This window comes from Myotis yumanensis, unplaced genomic scaffold (assembly GCF_028538775.1).
Source record: "Myotis yumanensis isolate MYYU_CA2020_CCGP unplaced genomic scaffold, mMyoYum1.0.hap1 SCAF_4, whole genome shotgun sequence".
NCBI lineage: Eukaryota > Metazoa > Chordata > Mammalia > Chiroptera > Vespertilionidae > Myotis > Myotis yumanensis.
The window spans coordinates 58,780,573-58,808,126 of record NW_027223755.1 but is presented as its reverse complement, the minus strand read 5'-3'; the positions used below and the strand labels follow the sequence as shown (position 1 = coordinate 58,808,126).

General features: G+C 34.0%; 1 protein-coding gene across 2 annotated transcripts in view; it reads right to left on the bottom strand.

Moving 5' to 3' along the window:
* PPIP5K2 (diphosphoinositol pentakisphosphate kinase 2) overlaps positions 1 to 27,554 on the bottom strand; it is a 68,227-nt gene that overhangs the window by 10,063 nt on the left and 30,610 nt on the right. Inside the window, exons 18-28 of one of the 2 annotated variants that reach the window (XM_070412407.1) lie at positions 24,825 to 24,966; positions 23,829 to 24,052; positions 16,087 to 16,214; positions 15,405 to 15,519; positions 11,242 to 11,349; positions 11,035 to 11,151; positions 8,356 to 8,523; positions 5,837 to 6,010; positions 4,470 to 4,542; positions 2,762 to 2,881; positions 1,850 to 1,912 (exon numbers count right to left, since the gene is read on the bottom strand). In XM_070412407.1, coding sequence (XP_070268508.1) covers positions 1,850 to 1,912; positions 2,762 to 2,881; positions 4,470 to 4,542; positions 5,837 to 6,010; positions 8,356 to 8,523; positions 11,035 to 11,151; positions 11,242 to 11,349; positions 15,405 to 15,519; positions 16,087 to 16,214; positions 23,829 to 24,052; positions 24,825 to 24,966 — 1,432 coding nt within the window. The remainder of the gene's footprint in view (positions 1 to 1,849; positions 1,913 to 2,761; positions 2,882 to 4,469; positions 4,543 to 5,836; positions 6,011 to 8,355; positions 8,524 to 11,034; positions 11,152 to 11,241; positions 11,350 to 15,404; positions 15,520 to 16,086; positions 16,215 to 23,828; positions 24,053 to 24,824; positions 24,967 to 27,554) is intronic. The other variant, XM_070412408.1, reaches the window with a different exon arrangement.

The window sequence follows — 27,554 nt, the reverse complement described above, 5'->3', positions numbered from 1 at the left end:
AGCGCAGCAATTTAAAAAGCCACCCTGCTGTCATGTTTAAAAAGCTATGAAAACATACCACTGAAGCCTAGAAATTCCACAGAAGAAACGAACCAGCACCTACAGGGGTCTGGGTGTTCAGCAGAGGCCCAGATAATAAGGTAAAGTACTGTCAGAAGATAACTTGTTTCACCATGTTCCTTGAACTAAAGATGAAGGCAGGGGTAAGTCCATGATATGTGTTAAGACGGAAATAACATGAAAGTTAGGAAAAATAAAAAGTGAAAGAGTCAAATGACAATTCATAGGACAGGTCAGACAACACAATATAAAAAAGGAAAAAAAGACCCAAAAGAAATATTTCTTGAGTTGAACGAAATGCATTTTATATGCATTAAGTCTCACAATGTGTGGAATATCCATATTCTTTAAAAGCCTAAGCCCAAGAAATATAAAATTATTAGTTTCTGTTAAATCTAACAACAGTACTTTTTTTTTATAGCTTCAATAAACACAGATTTCTCCTTGCAATATAAAACTTGCAATACTGGCTATAAGCACAAGCATTCTGCACAAAAACTATAGTTCGTCTTAAACCTGCAAGGTCTCTTAGAATTTTGTGACCTCTCCTTTTCTTGTGATTTCGGTTCTCATGCCAGTTCTTTAGAAGCTGAAGTTGTATCAAATAAGGATCTTTTTCTCCAAAAAGTAGCATTTAGATAGCTACAATGGAGGGAAAACACATTAAGCTTTAAGGCTACATTTTTACTTGTTGAGGATGAGATCTTATTCCACCTTCAAGAAGCATCAGTGCATTGTTATTTACGTGTGCTATTAAAGGATCTAGAAGGGAAGAATGATTATAAACTTGTGTTCAATCCTTTAGTTTCATACAAGTTTTTGAAAGATCTGACTTGAATTTTTGAAATACTTAGTAGTAGTTAAAAAGAAAAAAATGTTCCAGGAATAAAAATACCTTTATTCTGGATAACCCTAAAAACCTGTATGTTTTCTTTTAAATTCTTACTCCTGAATTATTTAAAAATGATCAGTAAACACTCCCTCTTGCCTCATAAGAACAAGCTCTATGTAAAAAAGCTGTAGCAGTGCAACAATGCAGTGGGTAAATAATGGCCACAAAACACTTTCCTGTTCAGCCTCAAAAACTCAATTTAATTATATTGGCTTTCCAGATGTATACCTTAGTCTTCTTCCTATTAGTGGTTCTCCAAATTTTAACAAAAAGCAGTGGTACCAAAAGAAATCGATTGCTTGACAACAGCAAACATGTAAGTGAATGCTGGATGAAATTTCCAGAGTGCTCCAGACCAAGTTGGGTTTTGCTTCAGACAAAGAGCCAGGGATAAATGATGCCACACAGTGAAATCCGCATCCTCTGGTTCCCAAGAACATCTCAAAGATACATCTCATTTGGCTATTTGATGAGTGTGGCTCTGTATTTGTTAAATAGCTCAGTAAAACAACCGTGTGATCAAAAAAGAAATTAGGAACAGAACCAAATTAAAATTATTATGAATTAAGAAAATAAAGAATACTAATTTAAAAAATTTGTGTAGACTGATCACCTCAGAAATTAGAAGGAATTTTCAGGTGCTGATTTAGTATTAAAACTCATCATCGTGTTCATATAAAAGTCTGATGAGTAGTGTTAAATTATTGTGTAAATTAGAGCTGAAAAGAGGAGCCAGACAGTATCAGTACTTTGGATGAATTATAAACTGGAATTATATGCCAATTGAAATTAAGGATGGAGAAATAAATGATACTGTATACCCCAAATATTGAAATAAAATAAAAATAAAAAAGGATGAAGCAGGGGAGTATCTTTTAAAATAAAAGCAAAACGTACCATTGGTTGGGTGTCGAGCAAATGAGATAGAAAACCTTTTAACAGCAGAACCGCGTGTGGCGTCTGAGAAAGAGAAAAACAGGTACCTGAAATTCATAACAGCTACCAAAAGAAGGACACTTAAAAAAAAGGGGAAAAACAAATATAAAAGGAGGTTAGTAATAGGTGACATGCAGAAAGGACAATGAGAGAAGGTAATAAGCCAGATACTAGTTAAAAGAAGTAAAATGGCTTGATGAAAGAGGCAAAGTATTTAATGAAATATACAAAAGAAAGGAAAGCAGAATGTGCTGGCAACTCTGATAAGTCCATGTTTTACCGACTAAAGTAAATTTGTGGATACATAAGAAAAAGTTTTCAATAAAGCTAATCCTGAAAAGGCTAATTAACACTCCTATTAACAAAAGGGACAAGCTTCCATGAGCCTCATGTGATTGAAAAAACAACAACATTCTAATTACTAAAACTTAACTTATATTAGTGAGAGGATCTCCTTCAACTAGGGATTCTAAAACATTCTCATCCTATGTTTATTTTTATAAGTATTGGCAAAATATTTTTCTATTTATAAGATAAATAAGCAAAAACAAGGATTAACTATGAACAATGTTTAAAAGATCACAGATTTATTCTTTATAATGTGGCTTATCAACTATCTAAAAGAATAACACACATGATGCAGTTCTAAAGTTCACATTTCAACAAACTACTTATAGAATAAGTACTATAAGTCTAGCTACAATTCACTGTTTGATGAAACATGGATAACAGAGAGCATTGATAGTCTTTTAGGCAAAAGATGCTAGGATTCCACTTGCTTCAGTTAATGGCTTTAGGCTTGCCTTTGTGAAATACTGTCTCCTCATGGGTGTGTGCGTGGGTGTAGGTATGAGTGTGCATGTGTGCACATACCATCTATGCAGCCAGGAGAGGTCAGCTTTTTACGATGAGTACGAGCATAATCCTGTAGGTTAGGTGCGCTTGAAGAACCCCCGAGCACCGAGGTGCTAAACAGGCCCGCACAGTGAGACCCTGATGGGAGTTAGAGAAAATACATACAACAACGGGTGTTCTTCCATTCACATTGGGAATTCATGCAGCATGCAATAACATGGCTCTTACCACACGTTTTGGCAGTGCCTTGAATAGCTCACAATTTGCTTGTAATGTCAATTTTAATACAATCAACTACCACTATTCATCATATGTACAAATGAGGTTATTTAACATTGGACAAAATGTTGTCTTTGAAGAAAATAATATGTCCATACACTAATTAGATATATAGATACTAAAAGTATTAAAACATTACTATAAAAATTAATTTAGGATGATAAGGGATTCTGTCAATCAATTTGCATGAGCAGGCCATAGGGGGAAAAAAGCATTCTGAGCACAAATTAAGCCATATTAAATCAATATTTCTCGATGTATGTCTTTAAGTAAAGACTCTTTTCTAATTTAAAATTATCAATATTTGTTATGATATAAAACAAATCAAAATTTACTTATTTGTGAGAAGACCAGGCAAAAACAATTCCTTTTAAGTCATGCAGGCCTAAATCAGTTTAAATTCCAATACTTAAATGACTTAAGATTTTTAATAAGACCCCAATGAAACACGTTATTAGCATATAAAACACAGTCAGTATAAACTGATGCTTAATTTGTAGCAAAAGTCTTTACAACCAAGCAAAACTTTTACTACTGAATAAGATTAAATAAATTTCTAGCTAATACATTATAATACATAAAGGAAGGAGAAATATATACATATGTTTGTATATATGTATATATTTCTGACAAGTTATTGTGAAAATAATAAAAGCTGCCAACATTAGCTATATATAATTAACTAAAGAAAGATCTTCAAGTAGGTAGGCATCAATAGACAGTTGATATACTTAGTATAAAGATCATAGTACATACATAGTTGAAATTTATTTATGCTTTAATTAAACCTAATTAGACAGCTACTTCCAGAAAATAATATGCCATCACATCATATAGTTTATCATCAATGAGCTTAAAAGCAAATAAGCTTAGAGAGGTCTTTTTAAATGTTGTTTTGCTTGAGTGTTAGCAAAAAAACCAATTGTGTTCTGTAAGTCAATAAGTAACACTGCCAACTGTGCATTAGTTTGCATTGGTTTTCCATAAGAGATGATCAAAAGGAAAATTAATAATCCCAGATGGGGTCTGAAACACTTCCTACTTAATTGTTTTTAATCAGAAAAGAGGGTTCTTTTTTGTATGTAATAGCTTATTTTCATCTTTATCAACTGGGAAAAGGAAGTCTGCTCCCTACATTGAAACATGTTGGGATTTTAACTTATAGAATAAAAGATTAAAAACTGGCCTTGGCAATTGAACTAAGTAGTTTATATTGTTGGCATTCAAAAGGGTTATAAAACAAAACTAAAGGCTATTTTTAATTCATTTTATCAAAACTTTGTTGTATATTTCGAGTTTTACAACTCAACGTTTCTAAATTAGTGTATATTAAATTAAACAAAAACTAAAGCATAGCAATTGGTCATGCTTTCACCCCTGAAGAGTTTTACACGTGTGCAAAATAGTGAGCTTAAGGTTTGGAATACAATTTTTTCAGACCACCTACCTACAGTAGGGTTCTGTTTCTGTTCCACAAGAGTTCTTGGTGTTCGCAGGTAATTAGCATTTTCAGATACAACCTGCACAAGGAAAGCAAAATAAATGAGGTAAAACAGTAAAATGAATTCAAAAGTCCATATTTCATTTGCAGCCTGTTCCAGACAGACAAAGGTTAATAAGCTGTATGATAAATATTAGTAGAAATACATAGAACATGAAGATCATGCAAGATCCCCTTCTGAAGGGAGTTCATTTCATATGAGATCCTTGCAATGAAGTGGTGTGAAGCAGGCATTCAAAATGAAAGATCATGTATGAAGCAAGACAGATGAAAAGAAACAATTAATAGATTGATATAGTTTCACTCTCTTTAAGAAGCCAAATGCCCACTCTTAAACAGCTCCTGTATTTGAAGGGGGGAAAAACAATCACAAACGAAAGAAGAGACAGACAGAGGCTGTTGAGGTCACCATACAGTTATTGATCCATGCATGGGCTTTATCAGAGTAACCTTTAATATTCACAGCCTTAATGGATACCATAATCCCTTTTCCTATAATCAAAAGCATTATATTTCCAAAAGGAAATTGCTCGGAAAAGTCATGTGTAACAGGCAGACCTTCCATTGTATATATATAAAAAAACACAACAAAACAAAACACATAAAAACCAAAACAAAAGACAAAAAAAAAAAAACTTAAAAATTCCAAATGTCATCACAGAAAGTCCTTCAGAAATCATTTTATTTGACCCATATTGTTGCTGGGCAGACATACATTGCCCCCTCTTATCTTAAAGAGAGCATTAAAACATTATACAATTAAAAAAACCCCAATGTATCCTTTCAATTAGATACTTCCAGACAATGGAATAATGAGAGAATGATCAGTGTTAGATGTATCCTGCTAATTAATTCAGGGCCACATAAATTTTGATATTTTAAAAAATGTTCATTCTCAGCAAATTCCAGGTGGAATCTCATTTTTTCAATTATGGGGGAAAGGTTATTTTTCTTACCATTGAATTATGTAATTTTGATTCTGAATGCTTTAAAAGATAATTAAGTCAAAGAAAGATTCTGTTCTTTTAAAAATTTTTACTAACAAACTAAAATACCAGGAGTGTAAATGTATTAATTTTTAAATCCTGAATATTTAAAACTCTCCCAATAAAAAAATATAAACACATGCAATTTAAGTGATTTATTTCCCTCAAATATTTTTAGATATCACAAGCATTTTAAAATAAACTCAAAATTAAAAAACAGAAGGATTTACTCTGATGTAAAATAAGGGATTAGATGTCCTCAAAGATAGCTGTTTGTTGTTCTGAATGCGAGGAGGAAAAATGTTTAATGAAGTAAAGTTTAAAAACCTGTTGCCATGAGCCAAAAATACTGGATGTGAAAGCCAATGATTTGGGGGAGACAGGGGAAGAAGTGATTTGTTCCCCTGATCTGCGTCTTCGACGCCCAGTACCCACACCACTGGTATAATGCAGCCAGGTACCAGTACCCTCTGGGCTAGACACACTCAGGGGGCTCTCTTCCTGGAAGTGAGAAAGGGGGTAAAGAAAAAAAAAAAAAAAAAAAAAAAAGCAGAGCATGCAAAGTTAGATACAACAGAGCCAATGACCAGAAAGAAAAAAAAATACAGTTTGTTCGCATTTGCTTATCAATTTTTAAAAAACTATTAAACAGTAATTTGGGAGCCAAATATTTCAATATCAGAGAAATTGATAGGAATGACATAAATCTAATTGTATTATGATAAAAACTGTGAGAATTACCTTATTATCTTAAATATACAACATATATTTATACTGCTTAATAGTTGTTTCTTCCCTCTTAAAACTGGAAATTTAAAAAATTTTTATCTTAGCAATTTTAAAATATGAAAGTATTCTGCTTAATTTTGTATATTCAAGAGGTTTTGTGCTATAGTGGATAAAGTTTCCAACCCAAAGCATGAAAAAATTACGCACAGGGTGAAAGAGATTTCAATGTATATATTGTAAAAAAGAAAATCTGTCTGCCAGACAATAAAAAAATTCAACCATTAGATGGATTCAAATGGTACTTGTTTACACTTTCAAGCTATTTGTTTGTTTACACCCTCCAAAGATTATTTATAGAGTACAGTAAGCAAAACATGCAGCAAACATTCTCATTTTATATGTTTGCTTGTTCAGGTTTCAGACAGTGAGGACAGAGTAAAATCTACTTGCACAAAATGAAGAGAATAGTCTTTTTCTCTGTGTGTCTTTTGGAAGTACAAACTTCTGATATCCATGCAGATGGCAGACGCTGGAAAGAGTCTTCAAGGTTTTACTTGAATAATTTACCTTATGAAAGTAAAAGTTTAGCATGGCATAGAAATAATCTCTTGAAAGCAACTATTTAAGTATTTATGAGAAAATATTTATAAATGTATTCTGTGTTTTAAGAGTTAACAAAGGGCAGTGATTTTGTTGAAGATCTTACAAACACAGATGAGTTGCAAAATGATGGCCGTATCAGTGTTTAAGGCTTTTTGGAGTGCAGGAGAAGACAGAATGGTGAAATTCTGAACAATCCGATTAACTGCAGATTGCTTTGTTCAGCAACATCAAAATCACTGCCCTCAAGTGGTAGCTTAGGTTATTTTCTGAAATTAAAGATACCTAAACATAACCCCAGGTTTCACTGTTTTTAATTAAACTATAACAGAACAAATAACCAATGTTCTACAATTGTTCATCATCTTCTATCATAATTAACTTAAAATATTAAATTAGTGGGAACCCTAACTAGTATACAATTTCCATGATAAAATTACAACAATTTATTGTATGGGTAGATGCTTTTTCTGTACATAACTGTCAAACTGAGGCATAGATATATTTGAAACTTAAGAATCATAAGATACTTATGTTGGTATAATTCAGGGCCATAGAAATGAGTATAATTCTTTTTTGTTGTTGTTTATATTCTTATTCACCAACTGTTAGATAATACTATACTCTTAAGACTTGGTACACTGAATTAGCAACAAAATATATTTTCTGCCTTGGCTGGTTTGGCAGAGTGGATAGATACGTTGGCCTGCAGAATGAAGGGTCCCAGGTTCGATTCCAGCCAAGGGCACATGCCAGGGTTGTGGGCTCGATCCCCAGTAGGGGGAGTGGGGGGTGGGGGGCAGCAGATCAGTGATTCTCATCATTGATGTTTCTATCTATATCTTCTCCCTTCCTCTCTCTGAAATCAATAAAAATATTTTTTAAAAGCTTTAAAGTAAAATATATATATTTTCTAACTTAGAAGTTGATGGTTCTTCTGTGTTAAAGTTAAATTCTTGCTTTATACTTCTACTCAAGCATTTAGAAAACATTTGTAAGCACTGATCTCAATCAGGGCTTGGAAAATCAACTGACAAAGAATACAGATAATCTAAAATAAAGGCATTTAAAGTAAAAATGTATATAGATATTAAAGATTTACTTAATAAGCTCATTCCAACTGTTCAACTTTCCTTTTAAATGTTATTTTAGTAGCTATTTAAATGTTATTTTATGATTGAGCATAACAATTAGCTTTAGTTATTTAATTGTAGATCTTAATACAAAGGTAAATTTTTCATCTATTCACTGTATCATCAAATTTTGAATTCCTATATTGATTTTTGCAATCAGGCCAACAATTTAGAATTTCCTATCTTAATCTACAGTGTCACTGGAAATCAGTTATTGCTGAAGCATCTCTGGCAATTTCTCTTTACTTTTAACCAAATATTATTCCTGATACATTATTAAAAAATTATGTCCTACTCCATAATTAAAGCTGTATTTTCTTTTCTGTTTTATTAAAATATAGTTAGTTTACTATATGAAAAACATGCTCTGACACATGCACTTACTTCGTTTGTAGTCATCTTCCTAGATCTTGGAAGTGGAGACTTCCTGTGTATATGAATTGGCTCTGATACCATAGGTTTGAACAATAGCACACCTCGATCAACCTCATCTTTTTTAGAAGTATGTGGTTCGTCCTCGTTATCAATTTTAAAAGATCGCTTGCCTTCATTCTGTGGGAAACAAATATACCATAGAAAGGTCAGATAAAACAACAATCTCTTCTGATGAACAAATTGAATCAGCAATTGGTACTGTCACTGAAAATACATATACAGGTTTGTTTATTCAAGTAAATTTATAGTAACTAAATTCTTACAACAGCCTAGTATTATTCTGGGTATTGTGAGACAGATGAGAGTTGCTGACTTTTAGAAATACATATACTCTATGGAGAAATTAAACAGTAATCCAACAAAAAAGCCAAATAAAAAAATTGCCTAATTAAATTCCATTAAATGTTCAAATAAATAAACAACAATAATAAATACAGTAAAGAAGAGTAAAGATCAGTTTTGTTATACAGGAATGGCATCAACCCAAGCATGAACTAAACTTCATCTGAATTTATACATTTCAGAATACTTAAATTCTGTTCCAAATATTTCCAACAAATGTGATGATTGCATACATAAATAACAATCATTTTATGACCCACTAAATATTTACTGAGTGGTACCATTTGCCAGGACACAGATTAATAAGATACAGTCTCAGATTGCAAGACTCTCACAGTATACATAGTGTAGGAGACAGATAAGTTAAAAAACTTATATTAATACCCATCTAACATAAAGTTAGACAAAATAAGTCAAGCAGAAATACACAAAACCCTCATCAAACTAAGTGGTATAGGAAATAAAGAGGAACTTTTTTAACTGGATAAGAGATATCTAAAAACCTGAAACTATCAACACAGTCAACAATAAGTCACTGGGGAAAAAAAAGAAAAAAAAAAGAAGTCACTGAAAAACAAGAGTGCCACTGTTACTAAATCTTTTCAACATTTTACTGGACTTTTGTCATCATTACAATCATATACTTAGAGATACAATCGTATACATAGAAAATCATATACAAAGAGATACAGCCATATACATAGAAAATCCAAATGACTTTATGGATAAATTATTAGAATGATTAACAGTATGTAGTAAGGCTGCTAGTTATAAAATCTTTATACAAAAATGAGTTAAAATTCAATATGACAATAATAGAAAATGAAATTTACATCATTTATGATAGCATAAAAATATAAAAAACTTAGAAATTAATCTGACAAAGCAGGTACAGCATTTAAAAAATCTTAATTTTATCAAAAAGATAATATTTCACTAAAAATATACTAAGTCCTTGGACTAGAAGATCTAACACTATAAAAGTATTACTTCTCTCAAAATTGATCTGCAGAGTTTATATAAATCTCAAAATTCCAAAAAGGTCTCTCTGGAACATTCTTCTTCACTTTAGTTTAAGAATGAACAAGAATGCTTAGTATCAAAACTTCTATTCATCATCTTAATAGTCTTAGGCAGTAGCACTTCACCAAAAAGCATATCCAAATGGCCAATAAACATGCTAAAAGGTGCTAATCTTTAGTTGTCACGAGGATAATGTAAATTTAAACCACAATGAGATAGCATTACATGCCTCCCAAAATAGTTACATTAAAAAACACTGGTCATATCAGTACTGACAAGGATATGGCAGTATCTTTATAAAACAACTGGGAAAACTATTTGACTGTATCTTCTAAAGTTGAATATATGTATATCCTATGACCTAACAATTTACCTCTAGATGTATGTTTTAAAGAAATGTGTACATTTGTTTACCAAAAGATTTGTAAAATAATGTTCATAAAAACATTCATTTTCATAACTTGAATTAGAAAAAAAAATGAAATGATTATCTAAGTGCAGTGGAGTGACACCTTCCACTATATTTATTTAATAGAATACATGGAAACAAAAACAAAGAACAGAATAGATGAATCTCACAAACATAATGAAAGAAAAAACCAAATCTACTCCTCACCCCATAAAAGCATATATTTTGTGATTTCATATATATAATGTTCAAAAATAAGCAAAATTAATCTATGACAATAGGTACCTTTGGGGAGAAGACAGGGAGGTTGTGATAAGGAGAGGGCATAATCTGGTCTTCTGGAATAATGATATTATTGTTGTTATGACTTGGCTGAGTGTTCAATTGTGTTCATTTTATAATATGTCATTAAGGCATATATTTATGATTTATGTACTTTTACCAATATGTAATATACTTTAGTACAAAGTTTTAAACTGAGTACATATTTAACTTTGTAAGGTTACTATAAAGATTAAAATGCAATTCATGTCAAGTGTTTAGCATGAATTAATCCTCAAGTAAAACAACAATAAAAACCAAAACCAAAACCAAAACCAAAACAACTACAGTTTTTTATCCATTTTACATACTGGTCTTAAAAATCCAAAATAATCTAAATAAAAGATAAAATTCAACCATGCCTAAAAATGTCCACCTAAATTGTAATTTAAAAATGTAACCCATCTTGCTACTTATTACTTGAGATAAGAATTCTAGCACATGATAGAAAATTCTTATAGAAACTTCATGGAAAGCTAACACTGCAGTGCTCTCTTGTGGTCACCAAGCTCTGAGGGTTTCAGCATCATTACCTCTCTTGAAGCTGGTCTATATCCATAGCCGGATGGTAAATTTTTGTCTTCTTCACATCCTTTGGCTCCTGGACTAAAGTGTAATTCAACATGAAAGCGTTCCTCTGAAGAAAGATCCTAAAAAATATCACAGAACATTTGGAAAATAAGAAACTTAAAGCTATTTATTTACCTTGGGTAACACATACATATCAATAACTTGGATACCTTGTTAGGATCCTCATAAAGCATGATAACGATCTGAGTCATGTAGTTGAGCTCATTGACAACATTTAAATAATCCATAGCTCGTTTCCACTGTTCATCTTTTGATTCCTGAACAAAAAAAAATATATGGAAAACATTTTCTCATTTTGTATTACTTGAAGTAACTTTATTTTCATTATGGTAGTTTGCTTAATCTGAGTGCTAACACAAAGAAGGGTGAATATTTATATGTACAAATCTTTCAAAATAACTCCTCTATATTTAAGTCTCAATAAATTACTTAAGCTTAAGTAAATTATTTTAAAAATATTTTATCAGTGCGACTGCCATGGCTCTGGTTGAGCATCGACCTATGAACCAGGAGGTTACGGTTTGATTCCCAGTTAGGGCACATGCCCGGGTTGCAGGCTTGATCCCCAGTGGGAGTGTGCAGGAGCAGCTGATCGATGATTCTCTCTTATCCCTTCCTCTCTGAAATAAATAAAAACATGTTTAAAAAAATTAAAACACACCTCATCAGAAGTATTAGAAACTCTTGTAGTAACTTAACATAAGGCTTCCTGTCAAGATGGCAGAGTAGGTAAAAGCGGTACTGATATCTTCCAACCACATCAACATTACAACTAAACTACTGAACAGCCATCATTGAGAACCACCTGAAATCTAGCTGGACAGAAAACCTATCACTGAAGAAGCAGCCCTGTAGAGACTGATAGGAGGGACAGAAACACAGAACAGGCTGGTACGACACACGCGTGGCAGTTAAAAATCAGTAGAGCCCAGCCTTTGTGGCTGTTGGTTGAGCATTATCCCATACACCAGGAGGTTACTGGTTAATTCCCGGTCAGGGTACATGAATGGGTTGCAGGTTCAATTCCCAGTATGGCCATTCACACCTTCCAATGCTATAATGCCAAGCCATTAGACCAGCTACTCTCCACCTAAGCACTACTCTGGAGCAAAAGTTGCATCTGTGTGTGTTAAGTGTTTGGGATGGAGATATGTACAAAGATGTATATATTTTTTTTTCAAACTTGATAAGAGAAAACATAAATTAGCATAGCATAGCTAAGTTTCACTAGATGTAAATTACTATGAATGAGTTTAAATGAAATACTACACTATTAATAAGAACATCATGTAATACCTAATTTAGTGTTGCAGTTATATTTTGCTAGGTTTTAATGAACAGATAAAATTTAATAAAATTTAGTACCATACTCCTGAACACAATATTCAAGAATTCATATATATATCAGAGGCCTGATGCATGAAATTCATGCAAGAGTAGGTCTTCCTTCCCCTAGCTGCCAGCACCAGCTTCCCTCTGGCACCTGGGGCCCAGGCTTCCCTTGCAGCCCCGGCTTCGTCTGGAAGGACCTCCAGTGTAATTAGCATATTATGCTTTTATTATTATAGACTAGAGGCCTGGTGCATGAAATTTGTGCACTTGGGGGTGGGTCCCTCAGCCCGGCGTGCACCCACTCACAACCAGGGAGCCCACAGGGAGCGGGCCTAAGGTGTCAGTTGGATATCTTTAGTGCTGCCGTGGGGGCAGGAGAGGCTCCCGCCACCGCTGCTGTGCTCGCCAGTCATGAGCCCAGCTTCTGGCTGAGCGGTGCTCTGTAGGAGCGCACTGACCACCAGGGGGCAGCTCCTGCATTGAGCATCTGCCCCCTGGTAGTCAGTGCGCATCATAGCTACTGGTTGTCCCGTGGCCGTCAGGCCGAAACCGGCTCTCCGACATCCCCTGAGGGGTCCCGGATTGTGAGAGGGTGCAGGCCAGGACAAGAAATCTCACAGGAGCATCATCGGGGCTGGGGAGGGATGCAGGAGGTTGGTCAGCTGGGGAGGGACCGCAGGAGGGCTCCAGGGCATGTTTGGCCTGTCCCGTTCAGTCTCGATTGGCTGGACCCAGCAGCAAACTAACCTACTGGTCAGAGCGTCTGCCCCCTGGTGGTCAGTGCATATCAGAGCGAGCGGTTGAGCATCCTTAGTATATCATTAGCATATTATGCTTTGATTGGTTGAACGGCTGACCGGACAACCGGACACTTAGCATATTAGGCTTTTATTATATAGAAAATTATAAAGGATATCTATTTTGAGCATTCAATATCTTTATGTTTTATTAGCTATTACAGACAATTTGGTTTTTACTTTTCAAACATGCATCATTTTGCTTTCAACATAGTGAATGGTGTATTAAAAACTAAGCAAAATCAAGTGTAGGCTTTACTGACTTAACCTTGAATATTTGCAATTATCCCTTCATAGATTATTCATAACACTAAATATCCCTTCCATGTTGTCAGGATACAGAAATTAAAAAAGAATATTGAATCACTTTAAAGAAATTTAGAACAATGTATTTAGGAGAAAAAATATTCCTGTTGTTCATGCATTAATTATTATTTACATTCAAAATCACTAGACATTATGTTTTAAGTATGTAAAATTACATATGTCGAATAATAAAATATACTATTTTCTTATTTCCCCCAGTTTCTGGAACAGAGCTCCTAAAACCCTTGTAATTTTCTAAGTGTTAAGAACACTTAGAGCATCTTTTGTTCTAACATTTGCTCTTTGAGATCTTAAATCCCTTGGAATTTTCTTAGTAATAGGAATGTCTTTTGTTCTAATGAGATGATTCTTTTTATTTTTAAATTTAAATTCTTTATTGTTTAAAGTATTACACGAGTATCCTTTCCCCCCCCATTGACCTCTCTCTGGTCGCACTCACCCCCTTCTGTCTGTGTCCATTGGTTATGCTCATATGCATGCATACAAGTTCTTTGGTTGATCTCTTACCCCTTCAACCCCTGCCTTTGGTCATAGGTTGGACAGTCTGCTTGATGCTTCTATGACTCTGGTTCTATTTTTGTTCATCAGTTTATGTTGTTCATTATATTCCACAAATGAATGAGATCATGTGATATTTATCTTTAATTAAGGCTCATTATTTGTATTCCCTGAAACCTTGCTCAATCTTATTTCCTGAACAATCCTTTTTAAAAAAGCTATTAGAGAGGGATAGATTTTACCCAGGCCGCATTGAAACATCAAAACTTTCAACTGGGAAGATATTTGTCAAGGGTATAAGTATATATTAGTTACAGGGTCTTATAAGGGCAATATGAGTTGGGATAATAATTATAGATCAAATAAATTAATATTTTTTTTAAAAAATTAGAAAATAGGACATCATTTTGGTATAGAGTTTAATTTTTACTTTAGTAAATACATGTAACATTTTTTCTTTTATTTGGAAGCAGATTTTTAAAAGATGGAGTTGTTCAGCTTTTGTTTTGAGAAATGCAGCCAAATACAATGTATACTTAACAAGCTCTAGTTCTAACTGCCACTATCTTGGTCCAAACTATACCATCCTTCTTTAGATCATTGCAATAACTTCCTAACTGATTTCCTTATATCTACTCCCACCTATGTATTGTCCACAAAGTAATCAAATATACTTACTTTCCCTGCTTAAAACATTTCAATGGCTTCCCAATCCCCTTATGATCCAAGGCACTGGCTCTCCAAACTTATCTGTTGCCATCTATCCATCACTCATTATTATGTTCCAACTACAGGCCTTCTATTGGTTCCTATATCCTGCACATTCTTTCCATCTTCTAAATAACTGCAAAGGGGTTAAAAGGGGACTACAAAGGAGATATATCCCTTCTCTCCAAAAATAATTCCATTGTTACTAGTGAATATATAAGCTCTTGCCTTGCTAATTAAGGACCACATTTTTTCACTCACTATTTCATTTGTTAAAGCTCCATGAATCTACAATGTTGCAAGGGATGCCACTTTGCTATTCTTTGTTGGAACAAAGAAGAAACCAAAACAAGAGGAGAGAACATATGAATTGGAAAATATGACAAGCACAGAACTCTGAAATAGCCTTAGGGTAACTTTAATAATAACTTAATCTATCAAGTCCCAATAATAAAATAGATTAAGAATCTAGATACCAAATCTTCATTATTTGAAGGGATCAATGGAGGGGAGGGAAAAGGAACATATGTAATACTTTCAACAATAAAGATTTAATTAAAAAATTACACAGTAAAATCAAGCATTAGTGATTTGATGACAAATTCAAGGAAACATCTGTTAAGTACATTGGAATAACTTATTCTACTTACATTGCATAAGGCACCATAGCGAAGAATAGATAGTAAAGAATGTACATGACTTTCACTGGTGAAATACAATCTGGTACGGACATGACGTTCAGGAGACAGAACACCCCTGGAATACCTAAAGTTAAAAGCAGTGTTAAACAACCATATAGTCAAAACTTAATAAGCACTGAAATTATTCTATAAAATGGAATTTAATCTTATTAGAAAGACTGCCGTAAGTAAATCTAGCCTCTTCCAACCACAATTGAGGAGTATCTTACTAGATATTCCTTTAACATGAAAATAATTGGAACTAACTGGGACCTCTGAGATTAGTCAAAGAAGAATTAACATTAGTCAAATCCACTGCCAATAGCTCATTGTAGCTCCTCTACTAAAAATAACAGAGGTCATAGTACTAAAGAAGTTCACAATGTTTATGCTGCTGAACGAGGTACATGCTGAATAATGTGAATAATGACACACATTCCTTTTCCCTGTTCACTTCAGCTCTTACCCAATTTGGAGAGAAAAAGAATCCTGATTGGAAGTTAACTATTAGGAATACCTAGGCAATCCTTATTTCCACAATGTGCCAAGTGACACATTCCTAATTACTTCAAAGGAACATTAAAAAGTATTTTAGATTTGAAGTATACCAAAATAGACACCTATAGATTTAAATACCAGTACAGTCTCTTACACAGGATGGAGTTTATTTACAGTGTCATCATCTTGTGTCCTCTGAAGGTCGGAGCGAATTTTTCTAACTAGAGGAGTACAGTAGCCTTTGGCAATCTCCAGCTTTTCCGCTTTGGTTATACCATATTCCTGAGCAGAAAACACATGACATTAGAAAAAAAAAAGGTATAATGCCAAAGAGCTCTAACAAATGCACTGCTAAATTAAAGAACTATAATAAGCCTTTTGAACACTATACACAACTCCTAGTTTACATTTCTGCAGCTGTTTAAGTATACTATTCCCAAAACTATCCTATAAAGAGGCAATATGCAAATTGACCATCAGACCTCACACAGGATGGCCACCCCCATGTGGTCACAAGATGGCCACAAGATGGCCAGCAGGGGAGGGCAGTTATGGGCGACCAGGCCTGCAGGGTAGGGCAGTTGGGGGTGACCGGGCCTGCAGTGGAGGACAGTCGGGGGCAACTGGGCTGTCAGAAGAGGGCAGTTGGAGGGGACCAAACCTGTAGGGGAGGGCAGTTGGGGACAACCAGGCCTGCAGGGGAGGGCAGTTGGAGGTGACCAGGCCTGCAGGGGAGGGCAGTTGCGGGCGACCAGGCCTGTAGGGAACGGCAGTAGGGAGCGACTGGGCCGGCAGGGGAGGGCAGATGGGGGCGATCAGGCTGGCAGGGGAGTGGTTAGGGCAGGGGTGGGCAAACTTTTTGACTCGAGGGCCACAATGGGTTCTTAAACTGGACCGGAGGGCCGGAACAAAAGCATGGATGGAGTGTTTGTGTGAACTAATATAAATTCAAAGTAAACATCATTACATAAAAGGGTACGGTCTTTTTTTTTTTTAGTTTTATTCATTTCAAACGGGCCGGATCTGGCCCGCGGGCCGTAGTTTGCCCACGGCTGGGTTAGGGGGTGATCAGGCTGGCAGGCAGAAGAAGTTAGGGACAATCAGGCAGGCAGGCAGGCAAGCGGTTGGGAGCCAGCAGTCCTGGATTGGAGAGGGTGCAGACTAGGCTGAGAGACACCGCCCCCTCAGTGCACGAATTTCATGCACCAGACCTCTAGTTAAGTATAATTGAAAGAATTTTTGGAGGTACTGAAAATAAAACCACCTAGTTATTTTGAAGAAGGGATGATGAATGGATGAATGTAATCTTTATGGGTTGTAGTCCAACTCAATTGGCAGGTTAGGTTTTAAATGTAGAAACAACCCTAAAACAAAGATGGATTAAGAATACAAACACTGAAGCACAAAAAATAGTCAATAAACATATGAAAAGAAATACAAATTGAAACTGAGATTTTTATCTATTCAAATGTCAAAGATTAAAAAGGCTAACAAATTATATAAAGCCTTTGGCCAATACTTTTAAAGTTTTAATTTGTGGTGGGCAAAAAAATGCCATAAAATTATCAAATTTCATGATGTCTATAATTATTATACATTAAATAAATTTATGAGAGATTGTAATATGAGGTTTAAAGAAAAATAAATAATAATAATTCTAATAAAAATTACAGTTCAAAGGAGTAGATAAAAAAATGACCAGATATGAGAAGAGAAAAATCTGTGATGTGTGTGTTGATGGGATAAGAGGAGGGAGAGGAAAGGAAGAGGGCAGAAAATGAGGTGGACAAGAGAAGGAAAGAAGGGGAAGGAGAGAGGAGAAAGAAATAGGCACAACTCTAAGTACAAACTGGGTTATCTGAATTTAAAGGATACTTCCTGCTATCAGATACTTCCCCGATGGCCAAAGCTAAGTATGAACAATAGATCTCAAAACTAATAAAGAAAAGGCTGATTGATTACAAAAGGAAGACCTACGATAATGGAAATTCTTGGGGTCATTTCCCTTAAACTAAAGCTTGGTTGGTTCAATTATCTTGCCAACATAGATGACTGTGAATTAGGTATGTAAAAGGGATATAAATGCAATTGTGTATGTATAAGTCAATGAAAGGAAAATGCTGGAATTAAAAATTACCAGGGGAGCCAAAACTGGTTTGGTTTGGTGGATAGAGCGTCAGCCTGCAGACTAAAGGGTCCCAGGTTCGATACCGGTCAAGGGCATATACCTTGGTTGCAGGCACATCCCCAGTAGGTGTGCAGGAGGCAGCTGGTCGATGTTTCTCTCTCATCTATGTTTCTAACTCTCTATCCCTCTCCCTTCCTCTTTGTAAAATATCAATAAAAATATATAAAAAAAAAATTACCAGGGGAAATTTTTGTTGTTATCAAGGCATGAGGAAACAGATACTCTCATACACTGCACATCTGGAAGAAAACTGGTAAAAGATTTCTAAAGCTACACAAATAGTCTTGAGATAAAAACATATGTGTAAAAAGAGTGAAAGAAAAAAAAATCCATATTTTTAAATAAGTTACATCACAGTATTCCACCATCAGTAATAATTATGTATATAATGCTGTACTGATATGAAAAGTTCTTAATGCTAAGTGAAGGGGGAAAAATCAGGTTGTAAAACAGTATGCTTTTCCTGGTTCTATTTTTACAAAGAACATTTGTTTTATATGTAAATTTAAGAGAAAAATTTTATCTGCATGAATTTATGGGAAAAGGCCTTTAAATCTAGTTGATAATGTCATAGTGACTTCTTTGCCTTATCTACATTTTCTTATTTTCTAAGAAAGATATATTACTTTTATAATAAACTAGAGGCCCAGTGCACAAATTCATGCACCAGTGGGGTTCCTCAGCCTGGCCTGTGGGATCGGGCCCAAACCAGCTCTCCGACATCCCCTGAGGGGTTTTGGATTGCAAGAGGGTGCAGGCCAGGCCGAGGGACCCCAATGCTGCACAATTGGAGCCAGGAGGGACGTGAGAGGTTGGCCAGCTGGGGTCGGACCATGGGAGGGCTCCAGGGTGTGTCCAGCCCATCTCGCTCAGTCCCAAACAGCCAGACCCCAGCAGCAAGCTAACCTACTGGTTGGAGCATTGGGCCCCTGGTGGTCAGTGCATGTCATAGCAAGTGGTTGAGTGGCCATAGCATATCATTAGCATATTATGCTTTAATTGGTTGAACAGCTGACTGGACGACTGGACACTTAACATATTAGGCTTTTATTATATAGGATAAATTTTTCCCTTCACCAGTGACATTAGTGACATTTTGTTCATCTGCCACCACCAACCAGGACCAATTAATTAATTGTTAGATATTTAAATTCTCATATGTTATTACAATGCTTCTGCCATAAATAGAACAGATTAAATTAACAAATGAGGCTATTTGAAAGCTTATTATGTGTTAATATTTAATGAAAGTATCATTGGACATCACATGGCAAATGTGATTATAATGAAGCTTCTCTATGTCAAAATCTACAAATAATTAAAGAAATTGTCTTTGAACTTCAATAAATATGTGCCATCTCAATGAAGAGAATCTTAATACCAAACTTAGTCTTTAGATGTTCTTATCACCATACCATCATGATTATTTTAAAGTATCATTTTTATTTTTTTAAAATATATTTTTATTGATTTCAGAGAGGAAGGGAGAGGGAGGGAGAGCTAAAAATATCAAAGATGAGAGAGAATCATTGATAGGCTGTCTCCTGCTCACCCCCCACTGGAGATTGAGCCTGTAACCCATGCATCTGTCCCGACCAGGAATTGAACAGTGAACTCCAGGTTCATAGGTCGATGCTCAACCACTGAGCTATATTGGCTGGGCTAAAGTATCATTTTAAAAACAGGATCCCTCAGGATTAAACTGGTTAAAAAGTGAAAAGTTGTTTCTATTATAGCAAAAATACCTACCATAATTGAAATATGCTTAATTGTGAAGATAACTAAAAGCAATAAACCATGTTTGTCAACCTTAAGCTTAGATATACACTGTATAGATATACGAATTAATTCAATATAAGAATGGAAACACATTTTTATAGAAGAACACTTTGTACACCAGAATATATGTTTATACATTTTTCTTGCACACAGTGTCACTCTCTTAATTTAAATTAGTATATTCTAAACAAGTCAAAGTTTTACATTATTGACTCAGTCATCAGGTTTCTAAACTTGAAATATTTTTATTTGTATGAGAACTACATACAAGAGTCCCCCTTATTTGCTGGGGATACACTCTAAGACCCCCAGTGGATGCCTGAAAACAATTGGTTTCAAACTCTTTGTATACTATTTTTTCCTACACATACATAAAGTCTAATTTATAAATTAGGCACAGTAAGAGAGTAATAATAACTAATAATAAAATAGAATTATAACAACATACTATTATAAATGTTATCTGAATGTGGTCTCTCTCTGTCTCACAATATTTTATTGCACTATACTCATATTTCCACTTAAAGAAAACACCTTATGCTTTTTCTTGGCATATCTGAATAGTCAGCATCACTACTCTTGTGCTTTGGGGCCATTATATGTAAAGTAAGGGCTGTTTGAACACAAGCACTGCGATACAGTGACAGTAGATCTGATAACTGAGGTGACTACTAAGTGACTGATGTAATGGATAGCATATACAGTGTGGAAATGCTAGACAAAGAAATAATTCACATCTTCGGCAGGAGTCTCTGGAGAGGGACTTGATCATGCTACTCAGAATGGCAGATAATTTAAAACCTATGAATTGTTCACTTCTGAAAATTTCCATTTAATATTTTTGGACTGTAGTTGACCATGATTGACTAAAATCAAAGAAGGTGAGCCACAAATAAGGGGGAACTGTGTATGTAAAATTTTCATTTTTTTTCCCACTTCAAACTACAGTTTCATTACAATTACTATAAATGTATTTATAATTTTAGGTTATTTAGTCGGGGATTGAAAATGCCTGCATTTTGTCCATGGTTTTGGATTCATGAAGGCTAAAGTAATAAAGCAAAATAATATTACTGAACTGAATTCAATCCTCCATTTAAAAAGTAGAAATCCCAGGTTTCTGCCACAATAAGGAATATCAAGTTAAAAAGTTAGGAAGGTCAGTAACAAGTTGTTCTCTCCTCAATTTATAATCTGAGAAATCCAAGAAAGCATGTAAAAATACTTCTGCTTTTAAACTTATTAATTTACCAAAATTTAATCATGAATTTACTCAAAATAAGACTTTGATCCCTGAAACCTTAGGCAAACTATTGTCTGAAAGAGTCACAAGATTTCAAAGTTAAATAATTTATCCAAGAAAAATAATTTCTGAAATGTCTTAAATAAGTTCTCAGACTATTGTAAAATTTAACATAACTGCATCATTAAAAGACAACTACTGTAATAGAGACTGAGAATAGGTAAGCATTACAAATTAACTTTAAAAGATACAAATGATGTTTCAAATCTTTTCTAATCTTTCTGATCGTTAGTGTTTCTTCTAATTACAGTACTTTAAAATATCCATTATAAATATTTAAGTTACAAGGAGATGGTTGGAAATGTCTTCATTTAAACAATATACCAGAAATACATACACAAAAAATAGAAGACACTATCTAAAACACCATTAATACTTGAATTTTCTTTTGATCCCAATTCTTGGAAAGCAACTTTTCATTCCCAATTCCTAAATGTTTAGCATTATGTTAACACAACATGATTATGTTAACAAATCATTTGTATATTTATTTAGCCATTGTGATACATTTAGATATACTGAAAATCTACCTTGAAAAATGCATAATGGCAACATAAAGACTTAAGAGGGTCTTATATTTATAGTTTATCTGTTAAAAAATATACTTTTAAATCATCTCCATTGTAAGAGTAACTAAGATGTACTGAGCCTGAACTAATGTCAATGCAATCCAAAACAATAAAAAAAGTCAGGGTCTTATTTATGCTTTCAATACAAACTAACGTTTACCAGAATTAACAGTAACCATTCTTCTCAGACTCTTTTATAAGAAAGCTTGAATGAATTCTCTATCTTGAATTTCATAACAAAGATGGATGCTGATTCAGTAACTTAGTGTTAGCTCAATGATTTTCTATATACCTTGCAACTAATACTGAGTTCAGCAGAATTTAGTATGTTCACTTTGATGGTAATCTTAAAATACCGATTATAAAAAAAAGAACATTTTATTCTGTTAACAATAAATTGCAGAGTAAATTCTTTAATTTAGTAAACAAAAGTTGTTAGTCAACAAAAGTCCTTGTTCCTAAGTGAGTATTTTTAAAAGTGAGGTCCAAAGACATATTCTTGAAGTCTGAAATATTTCATATTCTTTTAAAAAGAATCCATGTTTGCAAATAACTGATTCATATACTACACCTAAAGTTGTTTATATGATATATCTGACCAAACAAATAAATAGTTGCTCTTTCATGCTGGAAGAATAAGCTAATCTTTAACATTTACACAAATAACCACAAGTGAGTTTCAAACTGTCTGAATTCCTAGTTTTTCAAAGTTTTTAGGTTTTTCCCGGACTTTCTGTGAATATTAGCAGAAGGAGAGTAATATTTTAACAATTTTTACAGAACAGCTTTAATTGAGGCTACATTTATTCATAATCTTTGTACTTTTCATGTATTTCATTCTTTCTGCCTTTTAACTGTGGTTCACATTGGAATGTCTGATCTAGTCCAATCTCCCTGGTATAATATAGAAATAATCTTTTAGTAATGGAGATGCCAAAAGGGCATTCAGAACTATTTTCTTCTAAGCTATCTTTTACCTCAACTTGTCTTATCACTTCTTTATTATCAATCTGATTCTCTGCTTAGTTGCATTTTAGTTATTTAAATTCTGGTTTTACTTTATTTTCCTATAATATTATAAAAAAGACCCATGAACACCCTCTCCCAATAACTACTTACATCTTGACCTCTAAATATTATATTCAAAATACTTTCCCATAAAGAATTTTAAAATTTAAATAGGGCCACAGCTACCCTTTTCTCCCACTCCCCACACATCTCCACAGCATAGGACTGGTAGATGTACAATAGCTGCCCAATAAATATTTAAGTAATTTATTCCATTGTTTTAGTTGTCTTATTTGTTAGTGTATTATTGTTCTTTAGGAATATCAATGCTTAAATTTTAAAAAGTCACTACAAAGCTGTCATTTAGAATTGAAGGTCAGATAAAGAGATTCATAGACAAGAAAAAGTTAAAGGAGTTAATCACCACCAAACCAGTATTGCATGAAATGTTTGAAGGATATTATTTAAGAAGAGGAAGAGGAAGAGAAAGAAGAAGAAGATGAGGAAGAATATGGATAAAAAATATGAACAAAATGGCAATAAATATCTATTGACAATTGAATCTAAAAATCAACATAAACAAACAAGGAATCTAATGAACAAAATAAACTGATGAATATAATAGAACCCGAGGCATGGAAACATGGAACATACTGATGAATCTCAGAGGGGAGGGGTGGGGAAGATTAACCAAAGGTCTTATATGCATATATGCATATACCTATGGACACAAACAATAGGGTAGTGAGGGCCTGGGGTGGGGCAGGAATCAGGTGGAAGGGGACAATGGGGGCAAAAAGGGGGACAACTGAAATACTCTCAACAATAAAGATTTTTTTTAAAAAGTCATTACAAACAATTAGAAAATCAAATAATAATTTCATATAATAAATAAAAAGTTCAAAATATAAATTCATAATTACTTAGTTTCCTTTTTGAAGTTGCAGGTTTTAAATGAACATGAAAATCAGCTGTCTTTTATCCACTGAGAAGACATTTGTAAAGTGTCTATACAACACTAAGAAAATTGATTCCTAGGAATTACTTACCTGAGGGATAACAATATCTGCTAATGCCTTTGAAAGACCATACAATTCCATTGTGTCTTCTAATTTCAAGGAACCGTTATGCTGGACATCGTATTTTATACAATCATATATGTCAGGGATTTTACTAATGTCATATCTTCCATTCTTTGTTTTAAAGTCTTTCTCCAACTTGGACCATCTACGTAGCATAAGCTCTAATGTCTCACTATGGTAAAGCTGAATATCTAAAACAACATGAAATGTTTAATATATTAAAATTAAAAATCAAATTAAGAATATACTAAAAGATTGATAATTAGCAATTTTTTTTGAATGTCAAAGATAAAATTGTTAAGGAGCTAGGAAATATTACCATAGGCATAAGCTATTAACAACCATATATTTTGTAGACTTGAATAAAGGTATATGTAGGTTAAAACTTGGGTTTATAAAGACCTTTCCATATGTTACACACATCAATAGTAAGAAACAGAATTATATACAAAACTCTTCAAAGCTAATAAATTTTCAATTCTGAATTTTAACTTACTTTAATTATATTATTATTTATTATTTTATTAGATTCGCTTAACTAACAGAGTAGACAGTCATTACCGGAAAGAAACCGTAAAAATTAAACAATTCAAAAATCTACTTTAACTAGTAAGCAATCCAAGCTTACAAGGTTGTCCAAGTTATTAATCAAGTTAGTCTCAGAGCCAGAGACAAGTCACCTTCTTATTGTTTGCTCTTGTTTATTATGCTGCCTATTTGCTGTTTAGCTATCTGGGAACACTACAGAATGAACCAAATAAGAATGTTTTCTTTCATGCTGTCAAAGGAAAAAAAGCAACTATAACTTCGCTATTTATTCTTTTGTTGGATATACATCAACTCACAACTACATGTAGAATGAGCTTTATTTTTTAAGATTATTGCACCTTATTTTAAAATGTTTATAGTAAACAAATAGCAATTTTTATTTGTGCTATGCTCTAAGAAAAACATGATATTTACCTGATGATTTGGGATCTTCCATGCGATGTCTGATTTGAGAAGTCAAACTTTGTATCAAAGAATAAACTTCGTCACAGGTCTTCACAGGATTTTTAATTAAATGCATTGATTTAATAAGAGAAATGCTTCCAGATGGAGTAAGCTACAAATGGATAAAGTATATATTTTACATCTGTTTGTGCACAACTGTCCAAAATAACAATATACAAAACTGAAGAATAATTCCATACCACAAATTAAGATGGCCACACTGTATAGTAATAAGATTAAGAATGAAGCAAAAAACTCAAATTTCATGTTAAAAAAATTAAACCTTCGCTATTATGAGATCATCATCAGAGAAAATATGGCAGAAGTACTGTAACTCACAATGCCATTTTATTCTTACATCAACAATTTGTTGACTCAATATGAGCAAATATTGTCCTAACAATTTGACATATTTATTTACATGTAATAACCCTAAGGCTCTATTATTATAATAATCTTTTTTTCTAGTTGAGGTATTTAGAGGTTAAGTCCAAGATCAACCACCAGTATGTGACGAGTGGGATAAAAAAGCAGGTAGTCTGGCTATAGAGCTGATGCTCTGAAACACCATGCTAATCCCGTTGTGATAAGATTTTTTACAAGTCAACAAAAGTCATTAATGACAACATAGTTTCAAATTCTAGATTTTACACTTAGCTTGGCAAATTATTTAATTCCATCAAGTAAGTTTCTACAGATAATAAAAAGTGTAGAGTTCCACTTCTTATTATGACGAACTAGTAGTTCAGCTTAATTTAACCATTGTAAATATGTAAAAATCTTGGGCAAAGAACTTCTATACTTCTGCTTTGAGGTATCTGAGAATCTATATAATAAAAGCCTAAGTGACCATTATGGCGGAACGACCAGAACGACTGGCCGCTATGATGTGCACTGATCACCATTGGGCAGATGCTCAATGCAGGAGCTGCCCCCTGGTGGTCAGTGCGCTCCCACAAGGGGAGCGCTCGCTGCTCAGCCAGAAGCTGGGCTCACAGCTGGTGAGCACAGCGGCAGTGGCAGGAGCCTCTCCTGCCTCTGCCACAGCGCTAAGGAGCAGCGAGCCGAGTGGTAAGGTGCAGCGAGCAGGTGGGCAGTAAGGAGCAAGGGGTCCCAGACATCCCCCAAGGGGTCCTGGACTATAAGGGCACAGGCTGGGCTGAGGAACCCTCCCAACCCCATGCACAAATTTCATGCACAGGGCCTCCAGTTAATATAATAAAAGAATTATAGAACCAAAACTCATACAGAGAGTGAATCTGGCATTTAAGGCTGTTTCTGAATTGGAGACATTTGTTGATCCTGAATAGACAGCAGAGAAGTGGAGTAAATCTTTAATAGTCCTATTAGGCTAAGGGAACAAAAGTGAAGTCCAAGATTTCAAAAGGTGGAACACTGGTAAACTCTGCCTCAAAAAAGTGAGAATGAATCAGAAGCAAACCAATCCACCAACAACTGCAGATGAGGTTCAGGTCAACTGCTGATCCAAAAAGATCTGTTCTGAAACTGGATTAAGGCAATCTTAGATTGCTATGTCCAAAGGCATAGAGCAGGAACAAATAAAAAACCTTATTGGAAGATGTTAATATTCCATTTATTTCCACAAATAAAGTATTCACCCATAATTAAAGATAATCAGGCACACAAGAAAACAGGACATCATGAATACCAACCAGGAGAATAAACAACAGAAACAGAGACTCTAAGTAATAAAATTATCAAAAACTAAAAAAAAGAGACTTTCTATGATCAAGAAGATAAAAGAAAACATTGAAAGTTATCAAAGAATTGCATATTATTAAAAAATGACAATATTATATATAAAAAAGAAGCAAATAGAAATTCTGAAATTGAAAAATACACTGGCTGACTTTATAAGCACATTAGATACAGCCAGAGATAAATTTAGTAAATTAGAGACTGGTTAGAAGATATTATCCAGAATAAATCACAGAGAAAAAAGGATGAAAAAAAAAATCAAAAGAATGGATAAGACAAAGTTCTAGCAAGCATATATTTGGAGACCCAGAAGAAAGCAACAGGGGAAAAAAAACAAAAAAATATTTTCCAAAACTGAAACAAAAGACCCAAGAATCCTATTAGAAATTATTAGCAGGAAAAATTAAAAAGCAATTTACATCTAGACATAAAATAGAAAAACTGCTGAAAACCAAAGATGAAATTATGCCAAAAGAAGTTATTTTAAAATATATTTTATTGATTTTTTACAAAGAGGAAGGGAGAGAGATAAAGAGTTAGAAACATCGATGAGAGAGAAACATCGATCAGCTGCCTCCTGCACACCCCCTACTGGGGATGTGACCACAACCAAGGTACATGTCCTTGACTGGAATCGAACCTGGGACCCTTCAGTCCGCAGGCTGACGCTCTGTCCACTGAGCCAAACCAGTCAGGGCAGAGTTATTTTTAAACGTTATCTTCAAAGGTGCAATAAGAAGATCAACAACTAACTTCTCAAGATAAACACTGAAAGCTAGAAGATAGTAAAACAATATCTTCAAAGCAATGAAAGAAAGTGCCATCCTAGAATTCTATACCCAAGAAAAAAATACCCTAAGAGAAAAGTTGAAATAAAAATACCTTTAGGCAAGGAAAAAAGAATTCACCACCAATAGGGTGATACTAACAGATTTACTATATTGCTCTCCAAACAGAATGAAAACGATTTTAAATGGAAAC